Here is a 24,993-nt window from a genome sequence, read left to right on the forward strand (position 1 = left end):
AAGAAATTGGGGAAGAGTTCTCTCCCAAACAAGTGGTTTTTCTTCTGCTACCACTTAGTGAACAATAACTGGATTAATGGAGATTTTATAACTTATTGTCTTGGGAAACCAAAGTTTTAGATGGAGAACAGCTCCATTTCAGAAATTATGAGTAAACACTTGAAGAATAATAAAAAAAGAGCTAGCACTCATGGGAGCCAGTGGACAGATGATATTGGTACACAAGGTGACGAATGACCCACAGGAAGACTCTACCTGACAAGCAAGGGGACACAGTTATCTGACTGTGCTCCTGAAGAAGCCAGAGTGGTTAATGTCACAACACATGAAAGGACACTGAAGGGGGATTTGTCCTGAATTTTAGAAGAAAATAGAGAAGTACTTTAAGATACATCTTAACATGTATCTGACCCTTCTTACACATCTTCAACAATAGCTTGTAATTTTGAAAAATCTTCTATCTTGTGGGGAAGCCAACCTTGACATCAGTTAGTGCCACATTATATACGCTTTGGTACACTGAGGCCACACAAAATTAATTCCTTAATTTACAAAGGAAATAAGCCATGAACATGTATTATCTTTAAGGTTTTGCATGCACTGACTTCTAAAAATGTGCCCCAATTTTTTTTGCTGGGGGTGGTGGTGGTGGTTATTGCTCAATATCATGTAGTATCTCAGATTCTTGAGTTGCTTGGATGCAAGTAGTGGCTACGGAATTTAAAAAGTGAATTATTTTAAGTTTCCATGGGTTCCATTTGGATATCCTTATGTATGTTTTAAGTTCCACATATATATGTCCTAGATAGTTTGATTTCAGTGGAAATATTTTAAAGAAATGAAATGCTACTTTCAGCTCTAGGTTCAGCGTTGGAAGGCACAGTGATGCTTTTAAACAAAAGAAAATTAAAAATGGTTAATTTAATTTAAAAAGTTAAATGTTTAGTGTATTTAATATAACCCTAATCCCACCAGTGTATTTTATGTGGGTGGGGTGAAATTTCAAATTTTATGAAATGTCATACTATTATACAAAGTTTTGTTTAGGAAGGGTGTGGTCAAGAGAAAATATAATAAAAAAGTGAAAGAATAAAATAAAATAGAGCGGTAGCTTTTAGGAGAATGGTTATGATTCTGAATACAGTGATCCAGGAATTAAAGAGAAGAAATTTCTTACAAATGCAGAACACGGCAATGGGGAAAAAAACGATGTGTATGAGAATTCTGATCTTAGTCATTTTAGGTGCTTTCCCAGGAAAGTCCCTGACACAAATTTTAAATACTGGCTGCAACTTCCAAGGAAAAAAATGCACTCACAAAATCCTTACACCATTTGAGTCAATGATGTGCATTCCAGAGAAAACCTCTCTGCCCCGTGGGTGACAACCATACATATCAGCTTTCAGCCAGTGCTCTAGGTGGGGCTGAAATATCTCATCTGTTGGGAGCAAAATTAGCTGCAAACATATGTGAGTACAAATAAAAGGGCTGAAGATAGAAGCACAAGATGTTTCCCTCAATCTCACCTACTCTGTTGTCACAGATCTCCCATGGAATAATCTGAGGTCTAATATGGTAAATTGATAACTGATTGATTGAGATATATCTAAAGATGGTAACTGAAGAAAGGGGCCCATGTGCTCCATGGGGTCTTTTAAGATGCCAACTTTAAGAATTAGGTGCCCAAGTCAAGCCTTCATAAAATGCTTGTATCAAGGATTTTCATTCAAGGGCCCAAAATGAACTTAATTTAATATCCAACATTTAAAGTGCAGCCAAAGTTTTAGTGGTAAAAAACAACAACAAACCATTTCATTTAATATCTGTCTTTGCCATAAATATAATTTTTGAAAGACAAACAGACTTATCATCCTACTTGTCTATGGGGTCTCACTGCAGAAAAATGGTAGCCATTGTACCTACCATAAGGTTCACATTTCTTTAGCGAGGCCAGGAATCTACTCATTCAGAGTTCATGACTGGAGAAATGCCTTTTGATTTTGAAAGATGGAATCTGAATGTTCTGAGTGATGAGATGAGCTTTGTGGTTCATATGCTCCCATTTTTTTTTTTTTTTTTTTTTAATATATGGAAGTTGGGGCAGGGTGGATAATAAGTGGGCTTCCTACATGCCTTTGGTTAGTGCAAATAGTTAACTCTTTTCCCGGCCTTCATTTGCATATCTGTAACTAAGAAAGATGAACTGCACTAAACATTCTAAGACTTACATTTCAAAGTAAAAATATGTTTGTGGAGAAGTTATACCTAAACATTGTAATTTTGGTTAGGTATTTTGAAAAGTATCCAATAATTACGGTAACATTCATTGAACACTTCGATGCATTTTCTAACAAAGTAAAAAGGCAAGTACTATTCCAACTGCCATTTTTAAAATGGGGGAACTGAAGTTTAAAGAGGTTAGTTAACTTGCACGAAGTCAGAGGTTTAGGTGGGATTTTCAGGTCACGTTGCTCAACTTTTCAGCTACGTTCTTCACTAGACTGCGTCGCTGCCCACCCCATCCTTAATTTACAACTAAGTTTTACAGGTAGACAAAAAAGCAGAAAAGCGTGATGCTTAAATGTTAGTAGGATCTCAATCCGTTTTTAGTTTTAATTTTTGAAGACTAGATATAATTGCTTAAAAGTTATCTTGTTCGTTCTCAAAAATAGTGACCATAAACCATGTCAAACTAGTGAATGTCAGCACTGCCACCTGAACGGCGCTCTTGTCAAACTGAATTGAGGAGACAATTCTGCCTTTATCTGTGCCTAGTTTATAAACAGGTCCTCCAGACATACTTGAATAAATGTATTATTATTGATTCATATGCTTCAATAGAACTAGACAACATAAGCATGTCCACAAACACTGATTCAATTTCTCTGAACTACTCTGAAGTTTTACTAGAGTTTCTGGTTGATTTCCATCTCAATTTTAAAAAATCTTATAATATAACTTTCCATAGTATAAATATTTTATAATACTATTACATAATATTTTTCTCAGAATAAACACACTTTAAACTCTAGCCAGTTTGAAAGACTATTTAGGAAGATAATTAATTTTCAGAGATACACAATTAACCTTGTCAACGTTAGGAATATATCAACTGTATAAAGAATCTCCAGTGTCATTTGGATGGTGAGGAAAATTTAAGGGAAGAAATAAAAACCATTTATACAATGGAAAATAGGCAATTTTGCTGGAGGGCAGAGTGGGAGTGATAATCTTTCACCCTGAGGCATTACCTCTAGAATCCTTGTAATACTGCCTTGGCTTCCTTAACTGTGGTAGAATTAATTGCCATAAAGTTATGCAGATCTTTTTTTATCCAGGCTTGCATTGTGCCGAAGTCCTTGGTAGAAGTGAAGTTTCAATAATGGTGATACTTTAGCTCTCTGAGATTCATGCTCTTGCATTTTTTTCTAAAAGTTGCAGTCATTTGTTGCAGTAATTTTCTATTCCTCTGTATGTCCACCAATTAAGCATCTAATCTGATCAACTAATATTAAAATGAAATTCAATTATGTTATATAACTGAAATTAAAAGATCATTTCATTTGCCAGCCCATTGTGGATTAAAGTCAAATCAAACATAATAAAGCTTAACAGAACAACAAAAAAATCATGACTCAACAAATAACTTTTATCTTCTCAATTCAATAATTTCATAGAAATTGGGAAATATATTCTTAAATTCAGTGTGAATTTCAAATAACATATGGATTGACTGGCAGCTAAAATGCTAATAAACTGATAAGAAGTGAAGTTTCCATAGCTACAATCCAGGTTATGGAACACGATTACATTTGTAAAAAAATCAGAATAAAAATGATTTGTAGTGGCGTAAATGAAAGTCTAAGACTTCAACAATAAACAAGCTGATATTTTAAAAGTATCTTGGAACCTTTTGAAGAAAGTCAAAGAGGTGTAAAGGTAACATATGATTTTTAAATGGCCAGCTTTTCCCCTTGTTAATTGACTTTGCTGTAGATTTTTCGATCTGACTCAAGTACACCAGTTTCCTATAATGCAGTGCATATGCAGTTGAGGACAGTAAGCCTTATTAAGCTAGCGAGGCAAAATACCTACCTTGTACGTAATTAATTAAACTTCAGTTCTATTTTTGGTTGACACGATTTCCCTATCCATTGATTTTATTGATTTTTGTGATTCACTGGATATCTTTACCTCAAGGCATAATAATTTTCATAGCATGCCATTCATCCACCCACTCATTCATCTATACCCATGCATATATTTGAACTTGCTACCACTGCCAATCTTCCTCTGATGCTTTTATTAAAACAATATTAGCTAACGTTACTATACGCTTACTGTTGCTGAACTCTGCCAAATTCTTTACAGCCATCACCTCTCTTAGTCTTCACATTAGCAAGGGGTAGGAGAAATTATGTCCATTATTTTATAAGTGAGCGTAATACGTATTGGTCCAAAGTCCTGTGCTGTTGTTGTTTAGACTTGACTCTGGTTTTCAGTAAGCCTTCTTGTGGCCAAGGTTTTGAAACCTTCATGTAGCAATGATAATCACAGTTATCACTGCTGGAATTATGAGACTGGTCAGAATTAATGTGGTTTTGGTGATCTATATTTGAGTTGAAGTGTCAGACCAGTGTAGAGAACCATTCTGAAAAATAATGAAGGGTCCAAAGCGATTACTGCCAAGACAAATTACGTTAGAAATGTGTATTTTCTTGATGACTGTTCTGTTATGTTTTGCATGGATAATTTAGATTCATAAACTTAATTTAAAATTTAAGGAAAACACACATGATGAGAATGTTTTTTCCAAATAATTATTACATCATTTTATTTAAATTTGCACAAAAGGGTTTTTATGGTGATCAGGAATAAATGAAGCTTGATTCATATATGTCTTGAACACATTTTCTGAGAAACAAAATCATGACTCTAATTAAATAAACCAAATGCTTTTCTTCATGTACTACACTATATTTACAATCTAATATCATCTTTTAATGCAAAACCTTTGCCTTTTTTCCTGATAATTGATTGCTTTGTGGAACTGTTTGCTACTCTTGCAACATTTATTTAATATTTATTTCAAGTATTCTGATGGATTATTTCTAATGAGACATTGTCTCCAAATTGATTCTACCATCATCATTGGAGTTAGGAAGAATAAACAGAACCTTTTTACCTCCATTTGTTCTCATCCGGCAGGAAGTGTTTCTTTTCACATGAGGTCCTCCAAGATGATGAGTTCTAATCCTGAGGAAGACCCTTTGGACACGTTTCTTCAGTATATTGAGGACATGGGGATGAAGGCCTACGATGGCCTGGTTATTCAGAATGCCTCAGACATCGCCCGTGAGAACGACCGCTTGAGGAATGAAACAAATCTGGCCTACTTGAAGGAGAAGAATGAAAAACGCCGAAGGCAAGAAGAAGCAATAAAACGGTAAATATACATAAAAGTTTTTCAAGTTTTGCACACAGGAGAAAATCTGTGAGCTGTGCCAAGGCTATAATGTTGTCACCTGGTTGAGAAAGAGACTGTCAAAGGTAGACTCGATAAGATGAGGTGGAAATGGCATCTCAACTATAACAGAAATATAACCCATCCTACCGACCAGGTCCTCGCCTTAGTTACTAAAAATTATTAACTTGAGTGTTGTGCTGTGGAGGTGCCGAGGGGTTGGGGCAAGAATCCAGTGTCCTCTAAATAACAGTCCATATTGAAAGGTCCTTGATGAAAGCTCAAAGGAAGCCACAAACACTTTAATAGCCAATGCTTGATGAAAATCCCCACCTTTAATGATCTTTGTGTCTAGTTCTTACCTTATGACAGATTTTGTCCTCTCCCTAGATTATAAAAAGACTCATTGTTAATTAGAATTATGTGAGCCTCTGAAGACAAGTGAAACCCTCGGTGTGTGCATTCTGTACAGAATTTTATGATCATTATAGTTCTCATCTGGTACCAAGTACCCCAGGTTTGTTTAAGCCATATGACTTTTGTGCTGCAAAACCTACCAGCTACAAGTCAGTGAGCCCCAGATTGCAGCTTCCAAACTGAGGCTAAGTTTCCTAGGGAACTGAGACTGAAAGGAAGATACACATCTTCTCAGTTTTTAAAAGAATATTACAGTGTTCCCAGTGTGTATGTGTTTTTAAGGGGCGTGGGTAGAGACATGTGTTTGATGGAATCATCTTTCTTCAATGGAGTTCACTTACTAAGTGCAAAGACAATTAGTTTAGAGCATTAATCCATATCTATTAACTAGATAACTGAATAATAATAGTTAAGCTATTTTGAGAATTAAGTGGTGGATTTTTCATCGAAATCCAGTATTACTACTTTTGCTTACTCTCTGTGAATATTATGCTATTAAGGAAAAAATATTTTAAAATGAACTATTCATGGTTGTAGAGAAGCTAGGTAAGGATGCACTCTGTGATCATTTAATTACAAATAACTTTATATGAGACATGTACTGCCAGAGATGTGAGCCATGTCGCTACCTGTTGCAAGAGAATTTTAATCAGAGACAACAGCAGTTCAATGTGTTCCATCATGAGGCATCATGTAATGACCAAGTCAAAGACTGGAAGGATGTAAATCCAAACTGGTAGCGGGCCACCAGGTGGTGTAGAGCCTTATAAACTCTTATGTTTTATTTTGAAGGAGAAAAACAGTCATAGATGATTTTTGAGGAAAGGTGTAATATGTCTTAACTGAATATTTTACAAGGATTGCTCTTTCCTTTGTATTAAACAGATGGGTGGGGCATAGCTGGATGCAAGAAATCCAAAGAGAAAGGTTTTACAATAATTTGGGTGAGAAATGATGGTGGTTTGGGCTAGGATGGTAGCAGTAAAGGTGGCATAAAGTGATCAGATTATGGGCATCAGAATTTTCTAATTGATGAGACGGAGAAGTTGAGGAAGAGAAAAGAATCGAAGATGGTTCTCAAGTGGGGTTTTGGTTTTTTTTTTTATGTTGCTGTATTGTATTTTTTTTCTGAACACCTATAACAATGATGTTTCCATTTAATGAAATGATCTAAACTAGAAGAGGAGTGAGTTTAGGTTAAATGGTGGGGAAATAGGAGCTCAGCTTTGGCAAACTAATTTTATAAGCCTTTTAAGATATCCAAATGGAGATGTCTGGATAAGCTGTTGGATCCAAGATTCATGGTGGAGATCAAAGATGGTATTATAAGCACTTTAGTCTATAGATTTCAGTCATGAGCCAAGCTGAGAATACCTAGGACCAAAGAATAGATAGAGATGATAAGAACCATCAGGACTATTCCTGGGGCCACCTGATTGCTTACTTGAAAGGAGCAGTAGAGGAATTCTGTAAAAACAGCCAGTGAGAGAGGAAAAGAACCACAGAAAGGGTGACACTTCTGAGTAAAGTGACAGAGGTGGTTAAAGAAGGGAGAGTGTATGTGATTTAACAGGTAGACCTACTATGTTGAAGCCTGGGAATTCACCAAGGCCTTTTACCACATCGGTGGTGTTGATGAGACCACTTTTGGTGACTGGCTGAGAAAAAGAAGAAACACTGGAATGGTGTTCATGAAAAAGTGGGAAGAAAGGAATTGAAACAAAATATAGAGAACTACTTTGAAGATTGAGGTTAAAAATATTTGAAAAATATGAAGTGTAGTTGAAAAGGGAGGTGGGGTTTGGGGTGAAAGTTTGTTTTTCTATTGTTTTTCTTTTAAGAAAAGAGAAAACCAGCTTACTTAAAATACTAATGGGAATAGAATGGGAAATGTTAATGACTTAGGAGAGGAAAGGAAAATAGGGGTTAGGAAAGGATGGGATCTAAGGTATTTTAGATGAGAACAAAGCTTCTTTGCTATTGTGGGAGAAGGGAAACCCCAATATATGGATGACTGAATGATGGATAAATGAATGAGGAACTCTGCAGAAAAAGGGCCCAGGCCGAGCTCATCATACACCGAACACCAATTTATTATAGTACTCATAGATGTTACATGGGCTAGGAATTGAAAGATGCAGTATGTGTCTTGCTAGCAATAAGTCTTCCCATGGTTTCCTACACCCTTCCCCCAAATATTTTTTCTGGAACCCTAATTTCAAGTGCAAATATCTTTGGAAGGCAAAATATTAGTAAAGCCTCCCGAATTGTTGACACTTCTCAAATGTCTTTTATTTTCAAAAGCGGGACCCATGTACAGCCTGAGGACAGAGCAGTCTCTGGGGATGCTGGGAGAGGGGTTGGAAGGAGAAAAATCCAAGGAGCCAGAGGACTGATGATTGGACAGGAGGTGGAAACTCAAGTGCACGACTTTGTGATGGGACTGAATGTGCATATTGCCAGTTATCCCACCTCAGTATCATTGTAATGTCCAAACTCAATTTTATTTTGTTCATATGGTAATCAGTATCCTGGCATGCTGATGGTTAAAAAAATATATAATCTTCTATGTTACAGAAATTCTCATGGTATATTTTTAGAATTGCTTCAATATTGTTAATAAGAAATGTATTTTTAATATTTTTGAAAACTCCATAGCAAGATTCTGGTCCCACGGGCATTTTTGGGGTTCAGGGATGGCAACAGAAGCAGAATACCCTCATCTAAATTCCACATATCTTTTAATACTTTCAACATACAGTTTATGTCAAGTTGTAGAGAAAATGTAATGTGATGTCGATGAACACAGTCTAATCAATTAAAATTCTTTATCATGTCCACAGAGTACTTCCTTTAATATATAGTATGATTTAATAAATAGAATGCAAATGCTGAAAATCTAAGGATGGGCATGTTTGACCTTGAAAAGGCATTGATGATAATTCTCTGTGAAATATGCCAGTTGCAATTTCAGAAATGTGCAGACTGGCAAGGATTGCTTAAAAAATGGAAATGGGATTTCATATGATTGACCTTCTGGATCACATATGTGCTGAAATGTCTTTTGTGCTGAAGTCGAAAAGCTTAAAACACGGAGCTCTTAGAAAAAAAAATCCTCATCACTTTCTCTCTGTTCTAAGTCACTTAGGTCTTCTGAGCCCAATTCCTTATTTTTTAACTAACTTGAGTCACATGTCACTGTGAACTTTCTTGTTCCTTCACTTCCATTTCTCAAATGTGACTTTACCCAAAAGACTTGTGGGTAAAAATTTCAAAATAAATAAGAAAATGTGTTTCTTAACAGCTCCCAATAATATTTGGTGAGAAAGAGAAAGACTTAAGACAGGAAAGTTAATGGAGAATAAAAACTTATTTCAGTATCTCATCATTTCTGCTATTTTAAGTCCTAATGGTTGTGTGCAGTCGCTGTTAAATGAGATTTACTTTTTATTAAGAAGCCTATAAGGAAACAAACACACAAAAACTACAGCTTCAAATAAGTGAGCTCCTTTGAGATGGGTTACAAAAACCTGGTTTGTCTTATGTGTGTCGGTGAAAAGGGACATCTAAGGAAGAGGGATGGTGGGCATAATGAAGTGCTGACTCAGCACAGGCACCAGCCATTAAAAAAGAAATGGCTGGACAATGAGAGCAGAGTCTGGTCACAAACAACCCGTAAGGCAATTCCTGTGTGTGCACCTGTGAACATAAGCCCCGATGGAGAGGTTCACTATTTACAGGTAGCAGCACCTTGTTTCGATTACCAACTAAGGATCTTCACTGAGGAGGATGGACAATTGAAAGATCATCTGGTATACCAAACGCACGCTTAAGTTTGAGGCTCCCTTTCAAGTTAAGTTTTTGTTTCCGGATTCTGGAACTAGTCACTGTACTATCTCATTTTACCATTTACTACAGTATTTTAAAAACTACATGGTGGTTATCAGAGGCAAAGGAGGGTGGAGGCAGCTAGAAAAAGGTGAAGGGAGACAAAAAAAAGAAAAAGACTTGACTTTGGATGGTAAACACACAACGCAATCAACAGATGATGTATTATAGAGTTGTACAGTTGAAATGTATATAATTTTATTAACTAATATCATTCTAATAAATTTAATAAAATTTTAAAAATAAAAGAAATATTCCTTAAATTAATAGCAACAAGAAAATTTGTTCCTAGTACATGTGTTTCCGAGTATGTTTTTATTATAGGAAAGGGCCTCATTTTTGTTTCTAATGAAACAAATGCTACATTAGTTAAATTCTCCCAAACACTGCAAGCCTTGGAGATAGCTCTCGACTTCAGCAAAGTGGTTCTGACACAAAAGACTACTTAGGCTGATTAGGAATGTCTCTATTCCCTTCGGATGCCCTCGAGGGATCTATATGAGGTTATATTTCCTCTTTAAAAGTGACAGAAATGGAATTAGATTACTTATGGCTCTTTTAAATATATATGCAATTGTATATTAGTATGGATACTTTGAAGCTATTTCTATGTGAAGGTTTCAGTATTTCTTTTATTCAAAGAGAAACAAAGGGTGACTAAAGTCTATTCATTGGACCATAGAAAGAAGTAAAAATAAAAATAAAAATAGAAAGTATTTGCCTTTCCTTTATTAAAACATTGCTACCTAAAAAGTAAATGGTTATGATACCAATGTTTTGAATGGGTTAATATTTTAAACGACTACCCAAAGACATAACAGCACAAAGAGCTCTTTTCAGAGACATGTGTACAGTAATGCAAATCCTCTTTAGATAGTGAAGGCTTCTGGAGTCATACTCATGATTTGTGGCAAGAGACTTCATGGAAAGAAAGAACACTTATCCAACTGCATTTCAGTGAATGATGTGTCCATTCAGTGCAGCATGAATAGCTACTCTGCTCACAAATAGGTAATATTATTGGGTTTGTTTTAATTGGAGGCACATAGAAAAATGAAGTAGCCTATTTGCATATGAAAAGAAATGATGAAGCACCAATGCTCAGGTTAAGTGAGGACAATTAAATGAATCAACATTCAGAAACACAACTGTGTCAACTTTTAGAAATACCCTACAGCTAGCTTTAGAATGTTCAGTAATACTCTACAGCTAGCCTAGAAATACCAGTTAGCCCTAGCTCCTATGCTCAGAGCATAGGAAACAAACCCCCAAAGCCCTCAGCCATACATGCATCTAGAATTAAGCTCAAACCTGCCTCATGTCAGGGTCTTACTGGAACAAATCAGCTGATCTGATCTGATGTGAATTTCTGACCTAATTTTGCTGTAGGACTCAGTGCTCAGGCAGAGAAAACAAGGCTAATGTGTTGATAAGGGAGTGAGATTAAACAGCAGACAGTATCTTAATTACCCTCTCTAATTTCAGCTTCCTCTTGTATTTGTGATTAATTCTCATCACTTTTCTATTAGTCATTTCAGAGGACCGCAAGCTGCTTTGCTTGTTTTTAATGCTAAAAGTGTTCATCTGAATTTTCTTTTTTTCAAAACTAAACAAGATATCCAGATAGTAGAGTAATAGTATTTGTAATACCAAATGCATGGGGATATTTTTATTCATGGTACTATACAATTACGGGAGAGAATTCAATAACTCATCTTGCCCATCCCTCCTTGACTGCTCTTCATTAAGCCGGAAGCCAAATCTACAAGGCTGATCCTAAATGAATCAATTTATTAAAAGAGTTCTTTTTTTTTTTTTTTTTTTAGTGCTGGTGGGGAAAGTTAATATTAATGAGCATATATCTAAGGACACCACTTATGCTCATAAATATTAACTTTCTTCACGTAGCTTAAGGCCACGACATTTGTTCATTTTGGTGGTTGTGCATTTCACTTGGTAAGTCAAAATGAAGTGTGTCCTCTGGTGTGCTGTGTTCAGAAAGGCTCATCCTGGTCATAAGATAATTAATACAAATTTGAGCATTCATCTATGTGCAATTTGTATTACATCTGTATTTGTAATGGGGATGATTTTGGGTTTTTCATTCAGTTACTTGACAGGACAGATTAGAGGCCACCTGTAGAGGGACCTTTCATGGCTCATGTTAAGTCAAGTTTTCTTTTTCTTTTCGTGTAGCTTTTTGAGAACTGTTTATACTTTTGCTTGCTTTGACTTTCATTACATCCTGGACCTAGCATTGACTTTTTATTTTAAGAAGCTCCGTGTCTGCTCTACAGCTGAAGCAGACAGATGTTGGCAAGAGGAGGGGCTTTTCAGAACATAACCCCATATGGGCAGTCAGTCAACATGAGAATTAAGCTCTTTTTATGCTGAGGAAAGTGCAGTGAAGAGTGGACCTTCCAAACATCCAAACCTATGAGAACCTGAATGATTGATAAGAAATCCATTGGAAAAATTAAGGTAATATTTCTTTTAGAAGTAGCGTTAAATATTTAGAGATGATTACAAATTAATTGAACGAAAGTTTTCAATCTAGGGCTGTTTCTTATGCTCTTCGGTCTATGGGAGGATATTCTCGATCTTTAGCTAAGTACGACCTTTGTAAGATGTTTTAAAACCCAGGTAAGGGAAAGGAATTATTATGGAGCGAGGTTGTGAGGCAGGGGATTTTTTTTTTTTTAACTACTAAAAATGCAGCATCACTTACAGAACATGTCTACGGTAGCAAATGAAACTGCTGGAGTAGAGACTGAGCATGCCAATGAATTAGCTCGAGGGTTCTGTCCAACTTTGAGGCAGCCTGAAGAAAATGTCTTCATTATAAATGTATGGGTCACCTTGAAATTAATTTTAATCATGAATTGATAAAAGGAAAATCAAGCCCCCTCCCAAAAGGAATCTCTGCTCAAAACACATGCCTCTGGTTAAGAATTATTCTCAATAACATTCGTATTTGGAAATGCATGATGGAATATTCATGTCCATGCTAGAATAGGAATATAACCAGCCTGCCAGGAATCCAAGGAAAAAAATAACTATGTTTTGAAAAGCACTTTTGATAATATGTACAAGGAAGATGCTTTGAAAAATAAAAAGACCAGCATTTAAAATCCATTACTTTAATTAGTAAATTGCATTTTAGTCTTTGATTTGGAGCTAAGTGTACCACTCAGCATATCCTGATGTCTGAATAAAAGATTAAGTGGTTCAGCAATGAAGGGGAACATTATCAAGGAGACTTCTTAATTTTCTATCAGGCTGAGGTTTATATGTGTTGCATAGCTATTTTATTTCTGTATAAAGTTTTTCATTAAGCATTCATAAACCATCTATTATACATCAGGCATTGTTGTGGGTCCTTGGGATAAAGTGGTGAACAAATAAGTAAATAGTGTTTGCTTGCTTTTACAGGACTTACAACATGGTGAGGATGGGGTGAGGGAGACAGACAATAAACAAACAAGTAAAATACAAACTACATTAACAACGCGATGAGTTCTATGAAGAAAACTAAACTAAGGAATGGGAGTCGGCAGTGTGGAGAGAATGTCATTTCATTGAGATTGATGAAGAATAGGCTCCAGGAGAGTGTGACATTTGAATAAAGACTGGAAGTGAGGGAAGAACCAGGCATATCTCTAGGTGAGAGATTTCTGTAAGAAGGAACACACTCAGGAAAGAGATCCGAGTTGGGGGAATTCCTGGCATGTTGGAGAACTGCAAGGAGGTCAGGTGGCTGCAGATGGACAGGCAGAGGGAGTGAGTTGGAAGATAAGGTCAGAAGTAATGGGGTCAGATCTTGTCAGGTGATGGAGGTCACTGGATTTCAGTCTACTGAGGTGAGATGAGAAGTTGCTATACTGTTCAGAGAGGAAGAATGCCACCATGTGACTTCTGTGAGAACAAGGAGGATCGTTCTGGTCACTCTGTAGCAGCAAGGGCAGAGGCAGGGACAGCATTCGTGATGTGATAGAAACAACCATGCAGAGGGAAGAGGCTGGTGTAAATAAAAGGGGCTGCACTGGGTGTGGGACCACTGGAGACACATTTGGAAGGCAGAGTTGATTGAATTTGGTGACAGATTGGATGTAAGCTGTGATAGCAAGGTAAAAGCATGGCATTCCAAGGAGCAGAGGGTAAAGAGAGCAGGAAGAGGGCTTTGCTGAGAAAGGTTTTGCACATCACAAGCTGGGATGTCATAAGGCTTCCAGTGCTTTGTTATTTGCAAGAATTCCATGCTTTGTATTTGATAATTAGTAGGTATGAGGTTGAAAATTTTTACAGACATGTGAAACACTTTTATAAGACCCTAGAAATTACACACACACATTTAAGATTGAAAAACAACTTTTAATATAAATGTTTATCCAGAGGAGGGCAATTGTATAGATTAAACTGAGCAAATGAACAATTGCCTGAAAGTCTCTCCTTTGTACCAAGCTGGTGGAATCAGTGACCCTGATTCTAAGAGCTAGACGATCCACACTCACAGGCACTTTTCAGTTGAAGGCAGAGGTAACAGTCTTGTTTCTGAACATCTAAGAAGCAAGATAAAAGGCAGGTGTAGGCCTGCAGAACACGATATTTTGGAAAGTGCTCTGAAAATGAGTAGATTTAATTATTCACATTGGTAATGTTCACTTATGGCCTTTTTGCAGTGATGGAGACATCATTTTCTAACTGATGCACATTGGACACCTTTTCCATTCTTGGGTATTCTAATAAACCTGTAGATTACCACCCAATTATAAAATGGAAATTGGGAATAACAGTACGTGTAGGGGGGACTACAGGAGAGTGTAACTGAGAAGTGGGAGAATGCTAGTGTCTGGACAAAAGATTGGATCAGTTTCTTTCACTTCATAGCTTTAGTGAGACACATGAAATATCTCTTAATTCTATTTTTTAAAGTATATTTTATTGATTATGTTGTTATAATAGTTCCAATTTTCCCCCTTTGCTCCCCTATGCCCAGTACCCCCTTTCCCCCAGCAATCCCACCCCCCTTAGTTCATGTCTATGGGTCGTGCATGTAAGTTCCTTGGCTTCACCCTTTCCTATATTATTCTATTAAAATTATTTAAATAATTATTTTTTTATAACAAGAAAAAATAACGATTCCCCCCTCTCAGACTTAACACCCTTTAGAATCTTATAAATGACAATGAGCGAATGTCTCATGCTCTTCTAGCTGCTTCAAGCTGGACATGGTCGTTGTCCTACCTACCCTTGGGTCCAGAAATCCCTAATAAGAGTGGGGATATAGTGGTGAGGGTGGCCTTCCCACATGGGGAAGGATCTTGGAGACTCTGGGTCAGTTGGCTGTCCCTGGACAACTGTGCTTAGTTTTACAGGCTGGCATTCTTGTTGCATTCCGGGGGCAACAGATTTGGCAACAGAGTTAAAAGGCATGATTTAATTTATAACCACTAGATGAAAAAAGGCAGGGATCAATTTTTCAATGTCACACATTAGGGAAAAAAAGGCTTCTTTGGAGGAAGATGTGCAAGGCACATCACACCTGTCCAAAGCCCTTTTCCCACTATACTTAGTTTGTGCTGAGGGGAATATTTTAGGTTTCCCCCCTCTCAGACCTCTGGGCCCTTTCTGTCCAAGCCTTTAGGATAGAAAAGGGAACCCAGTTTTAAAGTGAAGGGGATAGATAGGGGAAGGGTCTAATCATGGAACTAGTAGGAATAACCCATGGACATGGACAATGGGATGGGGATTGACTTTAGGAGAAGGGGTGGGCAGGATGGAGGGGGGACCAATGGGAGAAAAAGCGGGATAACTGTAATAGAAAAACAATTTTTAAAAAAATCACTGAAGGAATTGTCGACCTCTTTTAGTTCTGCAAAAACCTTCAATTACACTAGAACCCTAGATGTACTCTAAGCTAGCATCACAGAATCAAAATAATGACATTAATGAAGAGGTATAGTTAAAATAGCATCTGATCCTGGGGTAGTTCTAAATACCTAATAAATAATCAGAGTGTGCAAAGTTTCTAAATATCTTCTTGAATTGGTGTTTCAGGATTCTTCTGATATAATCCTAGCAATGGAATCGCTGGTTCAAAAGGCAGTTCCATTTTTAGTTTTTTTGAGGAAGTTCCATATTGTTTTCCACAGTCTGCATTCCCACCAACAGTACACTAGGATTCTTGTTTCTCCACATCCTCGCCAGTACTTGTTGTTTGTTGATTTGCTGATGATAGACATTCTGACTAGTGTAAAGTGGTATCTCATTGTGGTTTTTATTCGCATCTCTCTGATGGCTAGTGATGTTGAGCATTTTTTCATATGCCTTTGGACTCTCTGTATATCCTCTTTGGAGAAGTATTTGTTCAGGTCCTTTTGTTGAGTATTTTAGCATCTATGTTCATCAGTGATATTGGCCTGTAGGTTTCTTTCTTTGTTGTGTCTTGAACTGGTTTTGGAATTAGAGTAATACTGGCTTCATAGAAAGAGTTTGGGAGTCTTCCCTCTTCTTAGATTTTTTGGAATAGTCTGAGGAGGATAGGAGTAAGTTCTTTCCTAAACATTTTGTAAAACTCACCTGTGAAGCCATCTGGTCCAGGGCTTTTATGTGCTGGGAGTTTTTTGATTACTGTTTCAATTTTACTAGTTGTTATTGTTCTGTTCAGGCTTTCTGCTTCTTCTTGATTCAGTTTGGGAAGATGATATGTTTCCAGAAACTTGTCCATTTCATCTAGGTTGTGAAATTTCTTGTGATACAGTTGTTCATAATAATTTCTTACAATCTTTTGTATTTCTCTGGTATCGATTGTGATTTCTTCTTTTTAATTTCTGATTTTATTTATTTGGGGCCTCTCTTTTTTCCTTGATGAGCTTGGTTAAAGGCTTGTCAAATTTGTTTATCTTTTCAAAGAATCAGGTCTTTGTTTTATTGATCTTTTCAATTGTTTTTTAGTCTCTATGTCATTTAATTCTGCTCTGATCTTGATGATTTCCTTCCTTCTACTCATACTGGGCTTTGTTTGTTGTTGTTCCTCTGGTTCTTGTAGCTGTAGGGTTAGATTTTTTATTAGAGATTCTTCAACCTTTTTTAGGTAGGCCTGTATTACTATGACCTTTCCTCTCAGGACTGCGTTAGCTGTTTCCCATAGGTTTTGGGTTGTTGTGTGTTCATTATCACTTGTTTCCAGAAACTTTTTGATTTCTTCCTTGATGTCATTGTTAACCTATTCATTATTTAATAGCATGTTATTAATTCTCTATGAGTTTGAATGTTTTTTGGTTTATTCCCTGAGGTTGATTTCCAGTTTGAAACTGCTGTGATCTGAGAAGGTGCTTGATATAATTTCAATTTTCTTGAATTTGTTGAGGCTTGTTCTGTGTTTTACTGTGTGGTCTACCTTTGAAAATGTTCCATGTGCACTTGAAAAGAATGTATATTTTGCTTCTTTGGGGTGAAAAGTTCTATATATATCGACTAAGTCCATTTGATCTAGAGTGTTGTTCAATGCCTCAATATCCTTGGTGTTTCTTTGCTTTGAATTTCTGTCCATTGTTAACAATGGGGTGTTAAGGTCTCCTACTATGAGTGTGTTGCTGTCTATATTTTTCCTGAAGTCTTTCAAAATTGTCCTTACATATTTGGGTGCTCCTATGTTGGGTGCATATGTGTTTACAAGGATTATATCTTCTTGATGGATTTTTCCCTTAAATATTATGAAATATCCTTCTTTGTCTCTTTTTATGGCCTTTGATGTCAAATACGTTTTGTCTAATATAAGTATTGCTACCCCGGCTATTTTTTATGTCCATTTGCTTGAAATATTTTTTTTCCATCCCTTCACTTTCAGTCTGTGTAGATCTTTTGTTCTAAGATGGGTCTCTCGTAGACAGCATATATATGGGTCATGCTTTCTAATCCATTCAGCTACCCTATGTCTTTTGATTGGTGCATTTAATCCATTTACATTTAAGGTTATTATCAATAGATACTTATTCATTTTTATTTCCCCCCCTTTGTACTTGTGTTCCTCTCTGTCTCTCTCTGTTTCTTCATCTTCTTTAAAGCAGACCCTTTAGCATCTCTTGCAATGCTGGTTTGGTGGAGATGTATTCTTTTAGCCTTTTTTTTTTCTGGGAAACTCCTTATTTCACCTTCCATTTTGAATGAGAGCCTTGCTGGGTAGAGTATTCTTGGTTGTAGACCTTTCTTTTTCATTACTTGGAATATCTTTTGCCATTCCCTTCTGGCTTATAGTGTTTCTGTTGAGAAATTTGATGACAGCCTTATTGGAGCTTCCTTGTATGTTATTAGTTGTTTCTCTCTTGCTGCTTTTAGGATCCTCTCTTTGTCTTTCAATGTTGCCATTTTAATTATGATGTGTCTTGAAGAGGGCCTGTTGGGGTTCACCTTCATTGGAACCCTCTGTGCTTCCTGTATTTGTGTGACTCTTTCTCTCATCAAGGAAGTTTTCTCTCATTAGTTTTTCAAAGAGGTTTTCTATACCTTGCTCTTCTTCTTCTCCTTCTGGAATTCCTATGACACGGATATTATTACATTTCATGTTGTCCCGCAGCTCTCTTAAAACCTCTTCATTCTTTTTCAGTCTTTTTTCATTTTGTTGCAACATCTGGGAATTTTTTCTACATTGTCCTCCAGCTCACTGATCCAATCTTCTGCTTCCTCTAGCCTGCTTTTAATTCCTTCAACTGTATTCTTCAATTCAGAAATTCTATTCTTCATGTCCTCCTGGCTCTTATTGATAGCTTCTATGTCCTTTTTCATGCTGGTGTAATTCTCAGTAAGTTCCTTGTAGTTTCCCTGGAGTTCCTTGTAGTTTTCCTGGAGTTCTTTGTAGTTTTCTTTGAGCTCACTGATCTCATTGAGCTTCTCTATAATCCATGTTTTGAATTCCACATCTGGTAGTTTGCTTTCTTCTATTTCACTTGTCACTCTTTCTGAGGATCCCTCCTTTCCTTTCGATGGGGGGTTGTTTTTCTGTCTCTCCATTTTTATGACTCTTCTTGTTTGTTGCTTTTTATATTGATCGGCACTTCCTGGGTCTGCCCCTGGTGGCATCAGATCATGTGCCAGTCTGGGCCTAGACAGCCTGTTGGAGACTGGCAGAGATCTACTGCCTTTGTCTGTCTCCTTTAGTTGTTAATCTATTCAATCTGTGATCAGCCGTCAGGCTTAAGCACTGAGGGTGTGGCATATTAATTACTGTAGGCTGGGCTTTCCTTTCCCCTCAGACTGATGCCATTTGGAGGGGAATGGTCTGCCTGCAGTATTGGGAATGAGTCAGCATTGGGACCCAGTTGGCTGCTCCCTCAGTTCTCTCCTCAAAGCCACTGCCCCAAACTCTCCCCAAACATCTCCAGTCCTCTCTGACCTCCCTCTGCTTGAGCCCAGGGTAAGTGGTGCCAAAATATTTTTCTACATGATCAACTTAAGAGTGCTTTTTCTCCAGCTGTTTCTCTCAGGCTAGCAAGAAACCCTGCGACTTTTCACTTTTCACAGCTGGATACTATTTTACCTTCTGCTCTGTTGCTGTAAGCTGGGAAGCCCCACTGGGGGGTTTAGACCCTGCCTTTCTCAGGGGGAACCCCCAGTTGCTGAGCTGTTTCTCAGTCCCTTCAGATGCCTCCTGTGGGAGCCCAGTCAACCCTTTCGTGTCTACACACTCCCTACTGGTTACGTTGTGATGTAGCAGCCTTTTCTGTCTCTCCGTGGTTATGACTTCTCTCCAACTAGCGTTCAATTGGTTATTCCAGATGATATCTCCACAATTAAGTTGTAACTCCAGATTAGTCCTGGGAGGAGGTTAGTGTAGTTTCCACTTACTCCTCTGCCATCTTGGACCCCCTGTCTCTTAATTCTTAACATTAAGTTTACTAATTTGTCAATTAGTAAAATATTTATTTTGCTGCATTAAGAAAATGTCCTATGTAACACAGATGGGGCAACTAATGAAATATCCAATACATTGCTGCTGTTTAGAATTGGTAGCTGCTATTATTATTACTATTATTGCTTTTGCTGTCATCTTTATTACTTTCATCTTCATCACATTGTGTGATTACATTAATAACAACATAGAGCACATGTCCAAAAAGATTCCACCTTCATTCAGGGGAGAAACCACCACAGGGAAAGAAACAGGATTATTTGCTTTGAACATTTGCAAATGACATGTGTAACCAGCCCCCGAGTGTGTATTTCTTACTTTATCATCTTGTTTCATTTTTCTCTATATACACATGTTTTTATTCTTTCTGTTAGAAGAGTTAAAATTACACAAGAGCTGAGAGAATTTTGGCATATGAATATATTCAAAAAGATGCAATAATTGGTTGTTTTAGTCATAATTATTAAACTGGCTTCCAAGAGCAGAGGAACTATCTCTTGTGCATAGTAGGTTCTGAAACATTTGTCAGATTGGATTGCATCAACTCACTCCATGCACAGACTCAGGTTTCCCATGGGAGAAGGAAATCAGCTGGCGTAGCATGTGATATTTCAAATGCAATTCACTAATGAATTTCCAGAGATTTCCAGGGAACTACCCTGAAAGTTTTCCCTCTTGGCATTTGAGCTGCTAAATTTTTACTCTTTTCATGGAAATGCATAACTTCTGTGAACATGCTATAACATTTAAGCTAAAGCTAAACAGGAAAGAAATAATGACTCATGAAGATAAAATGACTACCACATGTCTGTAAGAGCTAATGATCTAAAGTGACTTTGGAAAGAAGGATGCTATGTGGTTTGACTTTCCTTCTGGAGAAAATTCACAGTGTGAATGCTACTTATGTTTCCGCATGGTTTTGGTTTGAGGACCCTGGGGGAGACGGGGCCCACAAGAGCCTCTAACTGACCTTTGCACAGGGAGAATGCTTCTTTCTCACATGCGACTTGATGTGGTAATTGTAACTCTGACCTCTCCATCTCTCTTTTCAAAGGGAACCAGAATTACATGGAAAAACTTGAGCTTTAAGAATTTTCCTAGAGCAATCCTTAATCTCCTAGGATGGTTGATGTTAGATTGTCACATAAAGTTTAAAAATTGCTTGAACGCCTTTTATGATATACCATTAAAGTAGTATCTGTTTTGTAGATAAATGACAAAACAGGACTGGGAATCACTTGTCAAGCAAGCTACTGTATTGATCATTTTAAAGGAAACATCCTTTCAGAAGCTAATGTTTTATTTTATTTGGGAGAAAGATGACATTTCGTGATTTACTATAAAATTAAGAGAAATGGAGAACTTATAATGAGGAAATGTCTTTACAGTGACCAGGAGAAGGGGGTGATGTCCTTTCATCCCCCTCCCTTACCAGGTATGAAATTAAAGAGTAGGGGATGTTTGATCAGGGTGAGACTTGAATCTGAAATAATTTACCCTTATGTTTCTTTTAAAATGTTTTAGAAAAAAACTTGTAATTAATATGAATTATTCTCTTCTGTCCATTGGCCTTTGGATAATGAGACAAAGAGTTAAAAGATAACCAACTTGTGACTTTTCTCTGGATTTTTACTGATCCTTGGTTTGAAGTCCCCAAACCTCAGCAATTCCCAACTATCAACAGATTAATACCAATAATATACCTCATTTAGAAAAAAAGAATCCTCTGTGCATTAGAATCTTTGTTAAGACACAATCATTAATTTTTAGAAATTAGTTATTTGAAATATCAAATTTATTAGTAGAATCTTTTTTTCATATAATTTTACTTTTACTTCTTAATAAGTTAAGATTTTAATTTATTTTCTTAGTTCCTGTTTCCTACTTTTCAATTCCAACCTGGCATGTGTGGGTACGTGTATGTGTATGTGTGTGGGCAGCTTGTGTGCAATTATTTAAAAAGCCTAGGTATTTTAAATAAAAATAGAAGAGAGAACTATATTTTCAAAACATGGTACGTGGTTCAACAGATTAAATGGGATAAAGAGAGATGGGGGAGGGGAACAGAAAAGGACTGCCCGGTAAAAACCTTTTTAGCAAATCATACTGAATCTCATTAATAAAGAGTACGTCCACTAAAGCTGTACCATCAATCTGCCATGTGCATTAGTCTAGTCTAATTCCGGTAGATAAATTGTTCCCTCAGTGTTGGTTGGCTGCCACTCAAATCACAATACCAATAACACATGCCATGCTGAATTTCCTTTGACTCGTGACAAATTGTTGCTCACAGCATTAGACTGGACCAAACAGATGAATGGGAAGACTGATGTCTGAATGAAAACCACCCCCAGAACCAAAAAAAGGTAGATTGTTGGAGAGAGAAACAATAGACAAAGACACTGTGAATCAATCGATCAAAGATAAACTGGCAGGGAGTAATTCAACTAAGCTCACTGCCTAACGTGTCAGCTAAAAATACAACCAGAAAAGGTAGTCAGCGCAGAGCTGGCAAAGTCAGATGAGTGCGTTAGTGTACGGTAGAAATATCCACCATGGGAAAACAGGCACAAGACAAGGAAGATAAAAAGGAGCAGAAAACCAAGTACTAAAGGCTTCTGTGAATGTTTTAATTACAGCATTTTAGTCTGGTTTCTGCCCATGAACAATTCTGTTTAGTGACGAATATCATGACTAATATTCTTCCCCATGGTTCGCTGTCAGAAACATTCATTATTATAAACAAACACTTTTTAAAGTCATGATAGAATATGCCCTTGTGAAACTCTTGGGTTTGAGTCAACATCATGGGATTTTTTTAAAAGAAGTCCATTCGTTTCTCATATGACCTTAAAAGAAAAGCACCTGCTTTTGACCCTGTAGTAAAAGGGAAAGCGTTCTATCACTTATTTCAAGATTAAGTCTCCAAGGAGATATTGTGCATGTAAGAGAGCATTTTGAAATGAGGTGGAAACACTAAGCCTGTGCTGTTCGATGATTGCATTACAGGGGAGGAATGGGAGATTAGGATGGTATTGGGTTTTAGGAAGGAATGCCGCTTGTGGATTTATCATTAATGAGATGACCCTATCTGCCCAAGCCTTTCCATTTCAATGTGACTTCGAATCCTAAAAAGAAGTCAGCTTAAAGGTGTCAACACAGTCCCCAGTGTAATTTGCCTTCAGCTGTAACCTCTATCTTTAATTTAGCACAATGGGCAATCTTGGTGTGAGACAGACTGTGATTTAGTTAACATGAAAACAGAATGACCTCTGTCACCTCACAGTTGAATGAAGGCTCAGTTCAGGCTGGATGACATGTATGAACTATTGTAGGAACAATAACCTGGGGACAAAATGAAATGGCCTCGGTGAACTTGCGGATGAATAGACAGATCTTTTATATCATGGCCTGATCTTCTCCTAGACAAATGTTTGCACATTTATTTGTCAAGGATGTGCCTTACTAATGCGTGAATGTTATGTTACCTTGGTCACACAGATAAAACCCTGTTTTAATGGACAGGCTCAGAACAATCAACCTGATGCAATAAAACTAACTCCATGTGCAAACTAGGGTCTCTTGTTAGTTCCTGATAAGGATGCAACTATTCCGGCAAACAAGGAGTAGTATGTATGGAAATCCTTCCTACTTTCAATTCCATGAGCAGTCAGTTTACTTACTAAAAACTCATCCTTTTATTACCTGAATCATAAAGATATTACCAATGATGGAAATGAATGATCTGTTCATACAGTGGTGTCAGGTGAACATTTGGAAACAAGTTTTTAAGATACATGATGGAATGCAGTGTCACACATTTCAGATCGGACCTGATATGTCTCAAAGTTAACCTTGTGTTTAATCTTGCTTACATGTATGTCTGAACTTTGGAGAACAGGGGAGTTTCCCTTACTTCTTTCAAAGTTATAAATTGGAAAAGATGAGCACAGAAAATGTTATTTTGTAATGAAAATGATAGTGAGACAATGAATTAAAATTTTCATCACATTACTTTTTCTCAGGTGTAAGTACTTTATTTTAATCAAACATCCCATTTGTGCACTTCCTGTAGATGTTCTCCAGCCTCAGTTTGTATTGTTTAAATCCTGATTATTATCTATGAATAAAGCATATTGCCACTTAAATAACACATTCTACCTTAAATATAGTGTAGGAAAAGTCTTTCATGGTACATGGCTTATAAGTTAAAGTAGAATTTAAAAGAAGTTTTTAATAATGTCTTTTGAGATATAATGCTTCAGTTATGCTTTCCCATTATTTAGTGGGAGGTCATAGAATAAATATAAAATAAAGCCCAAAAGAGAAAATTATAATTTGACAGAATTCTTAAGCCCTTAGGCTTGACTTCTGTAGTTTAGACTGGTAAATAGAAGCAATTACATTGATTATCAATGCATTCATGGCATTTCTATGACAGATATTTATAAGTGGTTAGGACACAGTCCTCCTAAAACCCAAGCATTAAGTGGGAATAAATTTAGATATAAAGTAAGGAGAAAGGTGGGAAGGCAGAGTAGAGATCAAAACAGTTTAGTGAAATACCAGACTTTTCCCCCTTGTTATCCAGTCTCTAAATTTATAAGTTAGTTGGCAAATGTTTGTTAGGCGTAATCATGAAAGAATCCTTGATGTTGTACAAAGTGAACCAAATAGGCAGGCGCCTGGCAAAGTCATGTCTCCTCCCACGATAGAGTCGATGGGGACTGGTTCTAACAGCTCCAGGATAAGGGAGTGTGTGTAGTCACACAAAAGGTACAGCCAGCTGCCCTTTTTCTGGGTGGATGTGTGTGTGTTTGACCCATTGATAGATTACACACAGAGCATTTCTCACCAGGAATTTCTCCAACACGTCAGGGCCCTTTGGTTATTAAATTGAGGTCTCATGTTAGAGGCCATTAAGCAAATTATTTAGCGCATTCTGCATTAGATGGCAAGGGCACAAGTACAGTATTTTATAACTGGTTAATTTCATGCTGCAATTAAATTCTTGACACACACTTGGAATGGGAAACTTAATGTGAAGGGGAAAATTGAAAAGGGCTTTCCATTGTTGAATTTCTGTTTGAAAATGGGCTTTTGAGCGGAGGTCTAGCTAATTTAAGGACTTCCATCTTCTACCCTACAGCAGGATGCAAACTACCAGTTGTGTAGTTTTCAGCCTGTAAATGTAACAAGAAGAGTTTTACTATAATAAATTTTAGCAGACATTTCAATGAAGATAATTTTGTAGCAAATCTTTTTTTTTTTTTTTAATAATGAAACTGGGCTAATTCAATATACAGGTTATGTAAAT

The 24,993-nt window shown here is 36.9% G+C and overlaps 1 protein-coding gene across 1 annotated transcript in view; it reads left to right on the forward strand.

Annotated features, from left to right (window-relative positions):
• Window positions 1-5,220: 5,220 nt before the first annotated feature.
• The window catches only part of NYAP2 (neuronal tyrosine-phosphorylated phosphoinositide-3-kinase adaptor 2), a 212,275-nt gene continuing 192,502 nt past the window's right edge, over window positions 5,221-24,993 (forward strand). Inside the window, exon 1 of the mRNA XM_090269185.1 lies at window positions 5,221-5,446. Within this exon, the coding sequence (XP_090125311.1) occupies window positions 5,226-5,446 (221 nt within the window). The 5' untranslated portion in view covers window positions 5,221-5,225. The remainder of the gene's footprint in view (window positions 5,447-24,993) is intronic.

Source organism: Furipterus horrens, unplaced genomic scaffold (genome assembly GCF_987537825.1).
Source record: "Furipterus horrens unplaced genomic scaffold, mFurHor1.1.pri manual_scaffold_1, whole genome shotgun sequence".
NCBI classification, from domain to species: Eukaryota; Metazoa; Chordata; class Mammalia; order Chiroptera; family Furipteridae; genus Furipterus; species Furipterus horrens.